The 15571-nt window shown below is 33.8% G+C and overlaps 1 protein-coding gene across 2 annotated transcripts in view; it reads left to right on the top strand.

The window, feature by feature from the left end:
* IntS3 (integrator complex subunit 3) overlaps positions 1-15571 on the top strand; it is a 77766-nt gene that overhangs the window by 42622 nt on the left and 19573 nt on the right. The window contains exons 14-23 of one of the 2 annotated variants that reach the window (XM_089248112.1): positions 668-762; positions 2508-2624; positions 3390-3525; positions 3825-3882; positions 7157-7257; positions 8793-8837; positions 10109-10352; positions 12455-12514; positions 14484-14552; positions 14721-14796. In XM_089248112.1, the coding sequence (XP_089104238.1) occupies positions 668-762; positions 2508-2624; positions 3390-3525; positions 3825-3882; positions 7157-7257; positions 8793-8837; positions 10109-10352; positions 12455-12514; positions 14484-14552; positions 14721-14796 (1001 nt within the window). The remainder of the gene's footprint in view (positions 1-667; positions 763-2507; positions 2625-3389; positions 3526-3824; positions 3883-7156; positions 7258-8792; positions 8838-10108; positions 10353-12454; positions 12515-14483; positions 14553-14720; positions 14797-15571) is intronic. The other variant, XM_089248113.1, reaches the window with a different exon arrangement.

The following is a 15571-nucleotide window of genomic DNA, read 5'->3' as shown; positions in this document are numbered from 1 at the left end:
TCAAAGAGGCCAAAACTGGCCATAAATATTCAGAAAGCGGGATGGCATAGTGTAACATGGGGAAATGTACTTGAATGGTATAGCAGTAGAAAAAAATCTCAATCAAAAGAGCAGAGCATACAGTGTATGACGATCTGCGCAAATCGGGGCCTTCGGCCTGTGACATTCTGAGATGTACTGAAATTTACGAGAAATACTGAGATCCGAACAGAGGGGTTAAAATTTACCTAAAATATGGTAAGAGTTCTATTTTCTCAGTTTGTCTACAATCCATTCTTTTACCCTTACTTAACACATATTAATGCTATTTTAGCTTTATTAAGTTTACATTTGTATTTATGTACGCTATTCATACTTATTTAGATTATGAGCACACTTGCTCACATATTTTAAATGCTCGCACATAATCACACATCAGGAAACAATTCATTCTTTTACCCTAATTGATCAAAACAGTAAATTTGTGATAAGTGAGAAATTGGGGGAACACTGGCTGGGATTCTACCTTTTTTTCCTTTATGGAAATAACTGGATTTTTTTTCCCTCGTCATTCTTGCCTGGTAAAAGAGAAATTTATGTTCATAAAACAATATGTGAGAAAATTGTGGCTCTTCTTTACAAAGTATGCATGTTTATTAAACTATTTTTTTCTGTCTTCTCATTTCAGGTCATTATCTCCTTTGTTTGACAATCCGAAGTTAGACAAAGAGTTACGTTCCATGATAAGAGAGAGCTTTGCAGAGTTCTGTTCACCATTAGAAGGTAACAATTTATGTGTATTTATTTTTACTCATTCTTAAAAAAAATTAAGGTGCTGATGTCATAATTGTTGGATTAAAGATGTAAACTGGTTCTCAAAATGTAACCTTAAAATAAATACAGTTGAACCCTGTTATAGTGTCAACGCTATAAATTTTCAGTGAAGAAAGCTTCCATATTGGAAATCAACTTGTTATAATACCAACTATTGTTTGAGTGCATGCAGAGTTTGTGTGTCATTTTCCAAGAATTTCCACAATTCTGCAATATTTCTTTCCCCCATTCTTTGCTTCTTTTTTTTTTTTTTAATTAGTTGAGGATTTATCCTTTTCATTCAACTGTTATTGTCCATCAACATAACAGTTTAGAGCAAATGACTTAACTTAAAGAATAAAGAATTGTGTTTTTTAAACACATTCTGAAGCCAAATAACCAACCTATTCAAGGGAACAGATTCATTGATACGGGAAAGCATACAACAACCGCACTGCACCAGTTCATTCTATGTGGCCAACAGACCACATTTTTACTCGCTGATCGTTCAAGTGGTATGGGTGATAATTAACAAAGTGATCTTGAAAAAATTATTATAGCAAATAAGAAAACTTGAACAAGCAATACAAAATATTTTTTGGGGAAAAACCATTATAGACTAAAAACAATGCTGCTATTTTTCCCTTGTTTATTTTGTTTTCACACTTATGCAATGCATCTCTGAATTTATGCAAAATTAAAATAATTTCGTAGGTAAGTGTATGTTTCTGTTAAGTTTTATATTATGAAATATTCAAGTGATTGTACAATGATTTATAATACAATTTTACTATAATTTTCTCAACTTAGACTTGAATGCGTGTAAAATAAGTTATTTTATTCATTAAGACACTAATAACACTAAGACACTAATAGACATATATATATATAATAAGACACTATTAACTAATAAGACACTAATAATATACACTGAGATACAATAATTTGTAATGAATGTGTGAATTTATGTAATATGATTTCTCTGAAACAATATTCCAATGCTATTACGGCAAACTCGTTATAGCACCAAAATTCTTTGGGACAGATGGTGATGTTAAATCAGGGTTCCACTGTATATGGTACTAGGACTTTCTTGCAATTTGCACTCTATTAAAAATAACTTCCAACCTCTCAGCACTAAAAATTATGACCAGATTTGTTTTGGATTACATTTTTTGCTATTAGTTTGTTTTTGCCAATTTCTCATTAATTCTGTCCTGCAATATTGTGGGAGAAGCTACCATAACAGGAATAGGTTGATTCAAAACAGTTTGTTCCCAAACAATTCATTTTGATTATTGTTTCAAATTTGAATTTGTTTCAAGATTTCATCATGTGTTTTGTTGGTGAAATGACTTACAGAAAGAAAGAGTGTAAAAAATTTAATAAAAATTACAGTTCTTCGATTCTTTTTCACATCTCTATTCCTTAATTTCAGTAATAATTGCATGATCCATGCATGCCTGAATTCTTTTCCACTTACCAACACTAGATCAACTGTAATATATATGTAAAGCCATGTAGGAATAAGTTAACTGAGTCTATAACAATTGTATAGCACTTTAACCCACTTCTACAAATCTTTAACAGAGAGAATGCATATGCGGTGTCTTATGTCTATTTTTTTTCCAAGCATGTATAACATAAAATTGGCATGATCACTATTTCTCAAAACCACATGAGGTTGCATGAGTCTATTTTTCTCATTCGTTTAGGTAAAGTTGAAGAACCTCTTAGAGAACCAGTAGAAATGATCCCTGACGTGAATCACAATTCAACGGTGAATGATGGTGAAGCCCAGTTTAGCGAAGATGAGGATGATATTCCTCTTGGTTAGCTCAAATTACAACTTATATATCGTGTATACATATGAAGTGAATTAATTTATTTAACCTATGTTCAGTATGTCTAAATCAATTACTGTATAATGATGTAAAAATAATTTGAGGATTATTTATGGAAAGCAATTTGAGTTTATTTCGTGTGCAATTGGAGCCTATAAGCAACACAAAATCTGTGAAATTTATATCAGCATGTCTACCAAAATGGAAAGGGGTTATGAAGTCTCAGAAAAGTTAGAGGAGGGGGAAAGTTATGTTGGAGCTGTTTTTCTTGGGGGGGGGGTGCTATTCCTAAGAAATTTGGTTAACCCCCCTAAATTTTTTTTGGAACTTGTCAAGCTTTGGATTAAAGGCAAATCAAACTGAGATTTGAAAAATATTGCTGTAGGGCAGGGCTGGAAAAATCTATTTATTGCCTGACATGCCCACAGCATGTAAGAAACTTTTACCAGGCTGTATTTTTTATTATTTTTTTCAACAACATGCCCAACACTAGCGTATAAAATAATGATTCTGGCACATAACTTTTTGGAAATTCATTCAGCTGGGTGATAGAAAGATTTATCATTATATTAGAGTATCATTGTAGCAAGGTGTCACTATATTTGAAATCAATAAATAAGTAATGATGTTATTTGTTTTTTTCTAACAAAAGTGGAAAGCTTTAGTTTAAAATAATGTACACTTTAATAAATTTAGAACAACAAAAAACTCATATTTTTATATATGATTTCAAGCTTGTTTTTCCCCCCTCAGGTAAACTTCGAACACGAGACAACAAGTTCAGGCCTATAAAGGAAAATTCCAAAATTGACCAGCACGTGGTTGCAGAGCTGATAGCACAGTTGAACCACAACATCAAACAACATGTAGTCAGCTTACAGAATGAAAAGTATGGATTTTATGGAAGTTTTGTCATTTCCATTCTCTGTCTATTAAATACCCATAATGTTAAGCATCCCACAGTAATTGAAAATTAGTTTATAAAATTATTGACACACACACACGTGCACATATTTGTAAAATATTTGTAAAATTTTATTGCGTGTTCTATCTGATACCTAAAACTGGGCAAAAAGTTAATGTCCCAAAATTCAAACATCTCATACTCCAAAACATTGCAAATTGAACTTCTTTAATAACATTAAATATAAATTTTAATTTTTTCTCTCTTTTTCTCTTCGTCTCTAGGGACTGTGAAACCCGGTGTGAAATCGTAGAGAGGCTATTAGAAGCTGTTTTACAAGAGGTAAAATTTTTTCGAAGTAATATGTATACAATTTTGTTTTTATTGTGCATATACAATCAAATCTCATGGTAGCAATCATGAGCTATTGCGATTATTCAAGCTTTGTTGGGTTCCTGGTCATTCAGGCATCTCAGGAAATGAATTGGCTGACAAGCTGGCTAGAAGGGGTTCTGGGACTGTTCATTGGTCCTGAGCCAGCGTTGGGTATTTCACGGGAATTGATTAGAGATATTATTTTCAGCTCATCCAAGCAAAACCAGTATCAAGATTGGCTGAACATTGATGGCTAGTGACAGGCAAAAAAGATAAATTGTGACTGCTCTAGTTTCAAGCATAATAAGCTGATGAAGCCACTGAACCATAGGGAAAATGGAGTGAAGACTCCCCATAGAATAATTAGGAGTTGTGCAAGCTGACGCAGAGAATAGAAAAGTGGGTGTGAAGGAGCAAAATAGAAAAAATATAGCATTCTGCATACCTACCTTGGCATTTAAAGTGCTGGAACCTTCAGTATTTTTGAATGCAGTCTTTCATTTTTTACTTTGTATTAGTATTGGTTTACATTTGCCGTATACAAATATTGATAGCATGTTCTGCCTTTAATTGCACCAAACGATGGAGAAAATGGAAGAAAGATGGAACTGAGGTTCAGGTATATATATAGGGCCATAGCGTGCCCTCTCGGGGCCCTAAGGCAGACTTTTTCCTCCCAAGAAAAACATAAAACATTTTATAAACATAAGCGGAATCCATTTATAACTTTTCCAAAAAACCGTCATAAAAAAAAAGGTAAGAGGAAAACTTTTAAGCTGGAAATCTTAATGAGAATTAGTAGAGTTAGGACCATGGGAAAAAGTCATATTAGACGAGAAAACATTCTAAGTGGAGACGTTATAAGTGGGATGATCAACTGTGTTATGCAAAATAAGTAAAATTTTATAGGGCTTCCCCATTTGGCTTGGGTGCCTGGGACATTGCTCTGGTTGCCTCATCTTAGTTACAGGCCTGGCTTCAGGGAACTGAGCTATAGAAAAATACTTTAGTTTCTATTGGGATCCTAATTGTATGACATAAAAAAAAAAAAAAGAAGAATCACAAGTTTGATTTTATGATGAAATGTTTAAAAATTTATATTGTTATGAATTTATTTTATATTAAAATATAGGTTGTCAATAGGAATTTGTAATTAATATTAAGGTATTATAAGTATGGATAGAGCTTCTCAATTTATCCCAAATGTTTGTCATATTTCTTTTTCATGTACTTCTAATTTTTTTAAATGTGCATATGATATTCATTTAAGAAAAAATTTCATGTATATAATCAAAATATTACATAAATGTCAGTAAAAATAGTGTTTTTTTTTTCTTTTTTTTCTTTTTTTTCAATTTTTGAGATATCCCTCTTAAATTTTCCAAAAATTAGTGTTTTGCTTCTTTAAAAATGAAAGTATTCATTGTTATTAATTTCTTTAAAGCGAAAGAGAATGCATAATTATACACAAAAAAGTGAAAAAATGTAAAGTATGTCTCATAGTTTTCTTTATTGCCTTTACACGCTCAGTGAATGTTTTGCCTATTTCGCTTCAAAAGGGTGTGATGTGGTCACATAGGAACAGTTCGCTGATCCACACTCTAGTTTCCCTGTAGCTGAGTGGGTGAAGCGTAGCAAAAATAATATGCATAGAGCTGTTCGTCTACTTACTACTTTATCGCACACTAACTCTGGTCATGTATCGCCCTACGGCAATTTCCAATCAATGGAGTTGAGTGGGAAATGAAGGCTTCCATCTAATTGGTCTACTTACTGGTCACTGTACTCGTATAACATTAAGATACCTGGAAGAATAGATCAACTTTGCCCAAGAATATTAAGAAGTCACCAACAAAATAAGGCAAATACACGAAAAATACAAAAACTCCTAATGCATTTACCTTATTTGTTGATGACTTCTTAATATTAAGATACCTTTTAAGAGTTAGTAGTGACTCAACCTGTAAAGGTTGTTTACATAAGGAAGAAACATCTATTCGCTTTCTTTGTGCATGTGAAATGTACTCTGTGTGCACATAGGCTTGAGCACTTGGATTGTCAGTTGATCGAAACCTGGGAGCTTCAAGACATTCCTATTAGATCTTTGCTGAATTTTTCTGTTCACCTACAGGTCTTTACTAAGGACTTCTAATTTTTTTGGAGATAACACAATAGACCTCTGATCGCAGTACCAGATTCCATGGAACCACTCACCTATAAGTCTGTCTATTGTGATTGTTCCTTTATAACGACTGAAACATGAACGTCCCAAATTTTTTCTTATTCGTTCCATGTTATTTTTCATCAGATATAATGACATTGAAAGACCATTCAATCTAATACAGTATTTGAACTCAGTTCTGCCCCTTCTCTTCTTTTTGCAAAGAAATATACAAAATCTGTGTTTTTCATTTTCCAAAATTGTTTTTGAAAATTTTGATAGTCAATGTTCACCTTGATATTGGAAAATTCTGTATAGGTGTGTGCATGTATTTCAATATCAAAATTTTATCATTATTATTGTTTGGCCTAATGCATTTTTATTTTGCTGCTTACAATGAATGATATAATTTTTATTCCATCAATTTTTAATGTAATTTTATTTCTGCACACGAAAAAAATTTACAGAATATTTTAAAGCTAAATAATTATAGATATAAGTTAGCATTAAACAATAAAATACATAGGTATACATGTACAATCAAACCACGGAGAAAAGTGCAAGAATAATTCATATTCCAAGTATGAATTCTCTCCAAAAGCTATTCTTCTCAAATGTTTGACACAACAACTTCTCGATATAATTCTGGTTGAATAATTGCAGTCGATCCTCATTATAATAATGTGCAGCTATTTTCGTGAAACACTGAGCATCGTTATAAGGAAAGTCTACTGTATATTTATTATTCAACCAGAATTCCAAAATCATGGTTCAGTTGATTTGAAGAAGTGTTTTCACTTGAGTTTTTAGATTAAAGCTCTTAATTTAGGGTGCCCGACCTTTCGCCCTTGTCCAAATGTAGCCCACGAAACTTGTTCAATAGAAGATGTGTTCTTTTACTCTGGTCTGTAACAGGAAGTTTTATCGCATTTCCACCCAATTAAGATAAAGTGCCGTTTCATTTTCAAGGCACTTTCATCATTGATAGAAGCCTATAATAGCAATAATGCTTTAGGTTAATGATTTCTCCATTAATGTCAAGATTTTATTGAAAATGAAATTTAATTATTTTTCTTACAGGAATTTGACCAGGATGTCGCATCTTCTCTTGGTGTGTGCTTAGCACAGATATTCAGTGATGATTTCAGCCGGAAAATCTTCCCTTTAGAAATTGATGAAGAGTAAGTGTGCTTGCAGTTAATTTTGATACAGTCACAGACCTGCCAACTCTCCCGATTTAGGCAGGAGACTCCAGATTTTTCATCCTTCCTCATGCTCTCCGGATTGTTAAAATTTCTCCGGATTTTGGCGGAAAATTAGATTTTACGCGAGCTTTCACGTTGTTGTGGCGTCAATGATTACAGTCGTTGTTAAGGAAAACACCCATAATCATTTCCATCAAGCAGCCGTAAAAAAGTCTCTGTGACCGCATTTAAGCAACTGGCAAAGACTTCGTTTTCGTAGCGTTTATCGGCAGTCATTTATCAGGGGCATGACCTTAGTTGCCAAAATTCCTGTATAATCGTTATTGTATTCCATTAACAGCCGTGCGGTAAACACGTTTTTTCGTCCCCAGCTTTGTAATTTGAATTTTTTTAGAGAGAATCTCCGGATTTCTGGATTTCAAAAGTTGGCACGTCTGCAGTCAAACTTCTATATAAATTTACCCTCATAACAGAATAAAAATTGTTTCCTAAGCAGGGTGACACTATGAGTTAATTATACTGGCAGCTTTATTTAGGATACTGACATTACAAACAAGCAGATCTGCCAACTCTCCGGATTTAGGTGGGAAACTCCGGATTTTTCACCCTTCCTCCCGCTCTCCGGATTTGTTGAAATTTCTCAGGATTTTCGCAGAAAATTAGATTTTACACGGACTTTCACATTGTCGTGATGTCAAGGACTGCTGTCGTCGTTAGGGAGAGCACTCATAGAGGACAGCCGTGGTCATTTCCATCGAGCAGTCGTAAAAAAAGTCTTGGTGACTTTATCACCAAGCGTTTATCGGTCATCATTTATCAGGGGCATGACCTTGGTTGCCAAAATTCCTGTATAATCGTTATTGTATTCCATTAACAGCCATGCGGTAAACACAAGTTTTTTCATCAGCAGCTTTGTGTTTTGAAGTTTTTTAAGTTGTTTCCTTCGATTAAATATGTCTTCAGAAAGAAAATATAAAACCTTTAAGCTATATAAAGCTAAATATAAAGCTTTTAGGAGTTCTTATATTCAAGATTATCAATTGCTGATAGCATCCACTAAAGGAAACTTATGTTTTATGAACAGTATATGTAGATGTGATTTCTCTATTCCGCATGGAAAGACTGACATTAAATTATATTCTGCTGGGGGGGGGGGCAGTGCAGAACCGGTCTTGGGGGAAGGAAAGGAACTTTTTCTCAATTGATAAAAATTTGGGAATTTTTTTTGATCGAGTCTGAGTTCCAGGGGAGGGGGTACCCCCCTTCGGGAGAATCCCGGGATTCCAAAAGTTGGCACATCTGCATTACAGACAAGGTTGCTGCATTGTAAATATCTTGAAAAATATTTTGATTAAGCATATTGAAACTCATTGCTTTGCGGTATTTAAATTAAATGTTTTGTTTAATAAATTTATTAAAATGTTTTTGTTTTATAAGTGGAAAAGAAAAGCATTTATGAAATCTTCAAAATTATTAATTTGATGCGTATTCATTAGTGTCGTTTTTTTCAGGTCCATAGAAGATTCAATAGGAAGCCCGCTTTTTGTCTTGTTCAGGTAGGCTATAATTAATAGTTCTTGAGTGAAAGAAATTGAAAAAAAATAAATTTTTGGTTTACATTGTTATTGCCCTTGTTATGTTAACAACATGATTGATTGATGTACTGAAAATTCATTGCCAACAATTTACTAATGGGAAGATTTTTCAAAGGGAAAATTTGTAGATAGGAGAATTTTGGCGATTGAAATAGATTAGGTGACAGAGAAACAGTTGATGCCAAAGTGTGAGCGTGTGAGAGTAGGTGACAGGGGCAGTGAGTGAGGGAGAGAGTAGGTGACAGGAGCAGTGAGTGAGGGAGAGAGTAGGTGACAGGAGCAGTGAGTGAGGGAGAGAGTAGGTGACAGGAGCAGTGAGTGAGGGAGAGAGTAGGTGACAGAGACAATAGATGAAAGTCAGGACTCTGCCACTGACTAATCCAGTTGCAAACATCCCTTCCAGCTCAGCTTTGCGGCAGAGTCTGGAGCAAAGTGTGTGTATCTAACAGTCTGAGTATGTGTCTAGTGTTGTGAGGGGATCGGCTCGTGTCCGCACCTCTACGTTGGGAACCACAGAAAGGTTACAGACAGTAAGGGAGAGGGTAGGTGACTGAGAAAGTGAGTGAGATGTCTCAGTCCATTCACTTATCTCTTATTCAAAAATTCATACAGTGATAAATTATTATTTAGTTGTGCTGTCAATGATTCGTTTGGAAATTAATTTTCATATCTGAATTTCATGGCAGTGAATTCTTGATGGTAAAGTTTTTCTTAGCCTGATTGGTTGGAGATTTTATTTCTCAAGGATTAACTACCAAAATTTTGGTTAATTCAGCCGCTTTAAAAAAAATCAACAGGGGAAAAAATTAATAGAAATGCTGTGGCTTTTTTTACATGTAGTTGAATTTTGAAAAGCTACAAATAACAATAACATTGAAGTAAAATTTAATGCACACTGTTCTTATCCTTCATGCTTCCTTTAAAAATTTTATATTACTTTGATTAAAGGCATTATCCATGAGTGAGTTTATCGTATTAGTTTTTTTATGTGGATTAATAAGAAATAGGAAATTTCATTAGAATCTCTTAAAATCGTATCACCTAAAAAGTTACTGGCCCACAGTTTTAACCTTGGCATGTACTTCAAAAATTAACTTGTGCAGCTATATAGCTGCGGTTTTGGTCTCAGGAAAATACAAAAAATTCTTTGACAATAATTTGAATAGTTTTAGTAAAGTTGAGTGGATTGTGAAGATTATAAAATTATTTGAATTCATTATTTTTTTTTTAAGAGCACTGTGTCAAATGCCTGAAGATGACCCTAGTCGACAGCCCCTGTTAAATATTTTGGCTGTGATGTCTATGCACCAGAGCCGACTGGGCTATTTACTACTATACTTCATCAAAGCCAGCAAAACTCAGGACAACAGAATGTCGTCTTACAAAGACTATGTCAATACTCAAGGTTCTTGGGCTCCTGTCACAAGGAACAGTGAAACGAAAGACCTTTCCTCTTGTCTACTCAGTGATTTAAAGGTAAGGTTTCTTCTATTTCTCTAATGCAGTGGTTCTAAACTGGGGCCATATGCCCCCGTTGTGGTACTGGGATATTCTGGGGAGGGGGGGCACAGAGGAAAAGTAATGGAAGGGGGGCTATGACATTGGGTTGGGGGGGGGGAGGAAGCCACAGATACCTGTGAAAAAATCAATTCTGGTGTGAAGAAATCAGGCTTTCAAGTACAATATGATGGGAAAAAGTGTGATTACTTTTATAATCCAGTGGAACTGCATGTTGAACCTGGGCCGTCTTAACGCATGAGCCCATCTGGGCATTGCCTGGAACCTCATTTCCATGGAGGGCCTAAATTATGGTATTCTGTAACATGATTTTCGAAAGTATATATATATATATATATGTAAGCTGTCACTTTCAGTTAAGTATGGGACCCTAGAATACCGCTTATTATGGGGGTTCCATGATGTTGGGAAAGCCCTGTATAAAAGCTCCTCAAGAGGGAAGTATGTTGAAGCCAGAGGATCAGAAAACAACCTTATTAAAAAAAAAATTTGCTTATAAATTTATTCCAAAAATCCAATAAATAATAGAAAATGTTGCGCTCTTGTACATATTTTTTGATGTGGGGGGGGGGGGGAGGAACTAAGCAGTCCATGGCCAAGAACAGCAAGTTCGGGCAATGAATTGTGAAGAAACTTTGACTAGAAGAGGGAAGGAGGCAAACCCATAAATTTGTTTTTGCTCATTGGGGGTCTTAATAAGACGGAGCCATGAGGAAAAAATATGGTCTGGGAGGGGACTATAGGCAAAAAAATAATAAACAGTCTCTAATGTATACATATGTTGTGATTAACGTATGTCTGACATGATGCATCACAAAAACCAATAGGGCAGCTTAAATTTTCCTTTATGTGTATAGTCAAACATAACTTTACTGAACCCAGTTCATAAGAAACAAAATTTCTAATCTATATTTCCTATACATGTAATGCTTTTTTTACTGGTTAATCAAACCTCTAGAAGTGGGGAAAGTTAGTTTGTTTTAAAGTTGTTAGGAAAAAGATGATTTAATCAGAGTATTGTTTTCTGAATTTTTGAAATAACACTCGCCCTAGAACTTCTTGTTTGAACATTAAGAAAACCAAGATCTCTGGTGCTATGTCATAGTCACTGTATTTTAGAGTCTCTGATTTCATACTAACATTTATGACACTTGCTCAATCATGCCTTAGATTTTACTTGTCATTGATCAACCTGAATGACTCATCCATTGAAACACGTTTTCTGCTTGTAACTTCTGTCGCTTACACCAACATTGTATGTGTCTCTGCTCTGTGGGTGTTTTTCCCAATTTGTAGCAGCACTTGAAATGTTTACTAGTTGCACCATTGAACTGTGACGCTTCTTTTTCTTTTGACTAGATTCAACTACCTGCAGCGAATTTCCCTTGATGGTCACATACAACTTTCCCTCCATTATTTATCATTTGTACATATTGGTGTTTTTACTGTGCTTCACCCATTTTTAAAATGTGTGGTGTACCAATATGCCTTGGACACCTATAGCATAGTCGCCCACACTTATTATTTTGTGACTTTATCAAAATTTTCAATTGGGAACCATATTCTTCCAATTTTTTGTATCTTTATAGAAAATGTAAAATTAAAAAGCCCTCAGCCCTTGCAATCCGAGGCTGACCATGTTTCCTTTAGAAAAATATGGGTGATTTGAGTTTCAAATACAAGAAATTGTCAATTGTCATCAAGTATGATGCCTAAAGTGAACTTATTCGCTCACTGAACAAGTCAATTATTGCTAAAATTGCCAAAAAATTCCAATGGCAGGAATTGAAGCTCTACTGCAAATCAGTAAACAGTGGATTAAAATGAATTCTGTGGGGGAAGGGGGGGGGGAGAGAAGTTTAACATAAAAAATATGTGAAATAAAAAAATATTCATAATAATCGTAACATAATTTATAAGTTCGGGAAATAAATTCAATCCTTAATTTCAGTGAAGAACAAAAATTCAAATAGGCGTCATTGTGAAAACTTGTATGATGTTTTGCATGTCTTACCAGTTTGAAGGACTAATATTAGTCACGTGTTGAATTTTTTTTTCAGCTTTGTCAGGAAGATGACTTCCGGATGTTTTGTTTTCTTATTCCAGAAATTTATAATCAAGTATGTATTTGTGGTTTTAGTTTTTTATTATTTCAGAACCATTTGTTTCAAAGATTTTTCCTAGAAATTTTAGAATCATTATTTTTAAGCCAGTGTTCTTTGCATTAGTCATCTAACCTTTATCTTTTTTTTTTTAAACACTTGTTTCATCATCTTATCAAATCCCTTGGCCTTATAAAACTTTTAAAAGTGTGAATGGAAAGGGAATACCTAAGGTTCAAATTCATTTGTGAGAACTGTACCATACATTATTCCCCAATGTTTTTCGATATACTTGAGAGGGTGGAAACCTCGCCCCCCCCCCCATCAGTTTTTCCAATAAATTAATAAAAATATATTTACATTATGTGGGAACTAAATCATTTAGTTTGGCGGAAAGAAAAATTAAGAAATATAAATATATGAATACACTAGAGAGAAATATAAATACAGTTGAATTTGGTTAATTGGAAGTCTAAAGTCACTGAAAAAAGTTTGAATTATCCAATTAATCTCTCCTGGATCTGTAAAATAACTACAAATTGCAACTTAATTATCAACATTCACATAGGAATAATAATTATCAATTATTAAAACTTTTTATCGTCAGTTACAAAATCGTTTCCCAAATTTTAATAATTCATAAGTGCGTGGTAGCGCAGGTCGATAAGATGCTCGCCTAAAGTACCAAAAGATGTTTAGAGGTGTCGCGAGTTCGATACCCGGTTCGTCCTTGTCAGAAAACTTTCCTGACACAGGGGTACGGGAAAAAAAAAAACGGCGACAAGACCGCAGGAAAAAATTGCTACCGCAAGGAGTCCCCCATCGAAGTGCTAAGTGCACCAACCCCTCGATGAGTATTAAAAAAAAAAAAAACAAGCCTGCTGTTCGGAATCGGCAATAAATTGTAGGTCCCGGTCTAATTAGTCCTCGTGTGCAGAAAATGACCGTGGTGCAACAAAAATGATCAAATTAATAATTCATAATTATAATAATTGATCTCAGCTGCTATATTATTTCACTGTTCTGGAATCAGCATCACTGTGGAATTTCTTGACTATGTTCAAAGCCTGATTTACAGAAATAATACTTGAAATGGTCATTCAAGGAAATATACTTTCATTAACGCATTACAATCTGAACTTTCTGATACTTTCCATACTTTTAATGACTGACAAAAAGATTTAAATTTTGAATGGTATAGTGTGACCACCAAAAGATGGCTTCTGACCTTGTATGGCCTTCATGACGAAAAGAAAGAGTTCATTCTTCAGTAAGGAGAAATGGAGGAAAAAAGAAAATTAACATCCTCCAGGGTTGCTGCCGGAGTTCTTCCGCCCCCTGATTTCTCCCTACTAACGAATGAATCCTCTGTTTTCTTGATCGCCATACAAAGTCAGAGGCCATCTTTCTGTGGTCAAACTATGTACCTTGATCTATAAGGTTGAAAAGCATAATCAGAATTAAGTGTTCTCGATACACTCTAGCTGAACAATATTAAAATGGGCATTAAATTATCAAAAAAAAGTAAAGAAAAACATAATTTTCAAACTTTTATTAGTTTTTAAAAATTTGTTTAACAGCTTTGTCGAGAGAAGCAAAGTCTGGCTTCTTGTAGAGTTTTCCCAAACTAAATTAGCTCATACAAAAATCATGATTTTTTTCCCTCCAACTTTAAATTATCCAAAAAATTCAAAAAAATTTAACATTAGATAGTAAACTTAAGGGGAGTATGTAAAAGTTCAAATTATCTGAAATTTGAATTGACCAAGTTCCACTGTATATTAGAAATATAGATGTTTATAAAATAGTTATAAATAGTTACCATACCATAATTTCCCGTAGTTATTTGATAGTGTCAGACACATGCATGTTTCATGTAAATAATTATTTTGGAAGAAAAATATTTTTTTCCCTTTTATTTTGCATCATCAATCTATACCTCTTTCGGATTGATAATTTTTTGAACTCTGAATTTTGTTTTTTGCAGTTCCCAAACATAGCGATTGGCAATGCAGATTTGTTAAATCTTGTTGTTTCATGTATAGACCCCACTCAAGTAAGTAAGCTATATCTTTTCACCATTAGTTGAAGTTGAACGCATAATTATTTATTTAATACATAATTACATTTAAAACTTTTTTGTATTGTGTCTGAGTTCATTTGAAATCATGTGACATAAAATATTACCTTTTTATTTAAACTTTGTATTTCTCTTTTTTTATAGTTACAAGATCTTGTATGCCTTATTTTACAAAGGAATGTAGTCATGTTTAGAAAAGATTCATTTCTATCTGTACTGAGTAAGTTTTCTTATATTATAATTTTTGAAAAATTGAGACAAAAGGCGAGGTTTTGCTGATGCTGTTTATTTGTGAATCCAGTTTTTCTGATCATCAGTTACAAATAATTTTTGATGATGCGGTAGAAATGTTTGTGTTACTGCTTAGAAAAGCCTTTTCATTATGTTCAATGGAAGTAAGAGCAGATCCTGATTTCATCAGTTTGTAATCTGGGCACACATTGAAGACCTATGCATATTCTGAGAAAAATGAGTAATTCTTTCCTTGAAGATAAATAATTTATTAGTTTTCCAGTCATCTCAGTAACATGCTAAAAATATATGAAGATCACCATCATGCACCTCCAAATTTATGCCTTTGTTGGCATCTCTTCTAAATCAGCATCATTAGTACTATCAGAAAATGTGCTTATGAGCATTTGTTGGCCTTAGAAATTCATAACTAATTAGTTAATTTATAAAATTCAGTTATGTAGGTGTTTCACCTCGTAAAGAGGTTTACTGCATTACACTTTTGCGTTTTATGCAGAAATCGACAACAGCAGCAATTTAATTTTCTCTTTTGAGTAGCATGTGTTGCCAAACACCAGTGTTACCATATGCCTTCAAAAGAACAAAAACTAGAAGGAGGGTTTTAAGGATGTAATAAAGTTGACTTTTAGCAGTATATTTAAAAAATATTGTTTTATCGGTTTCAAAATCTCTTCAGTAAATATTGTTATAGAGTAGTGGCTCTCAAACTTTTTTTACGTAAAGATCCTCAGAATAGTCCAAAA

Source organism: Pholcus phalangioides, unplaced genomic scaffold (assembly GCF_987345545.1).
Source record: "Pholcus phalangioides strain wild (caught in Gottingen) unplaced genomic scaffold, Ppha-v1.0 ptg000019l_1, whole genome shotgun sequence".
NCBI lineage: Eukaryota > Metazoa > Arthropoda > Arachnida > Araneae > Pholcidae > Pholcus > Pholcus phalangioides.
Note: the sequence above shows the minus strand (reverse complement) of the source record. Positions and strands in the feature narration are given on the sequence as shown.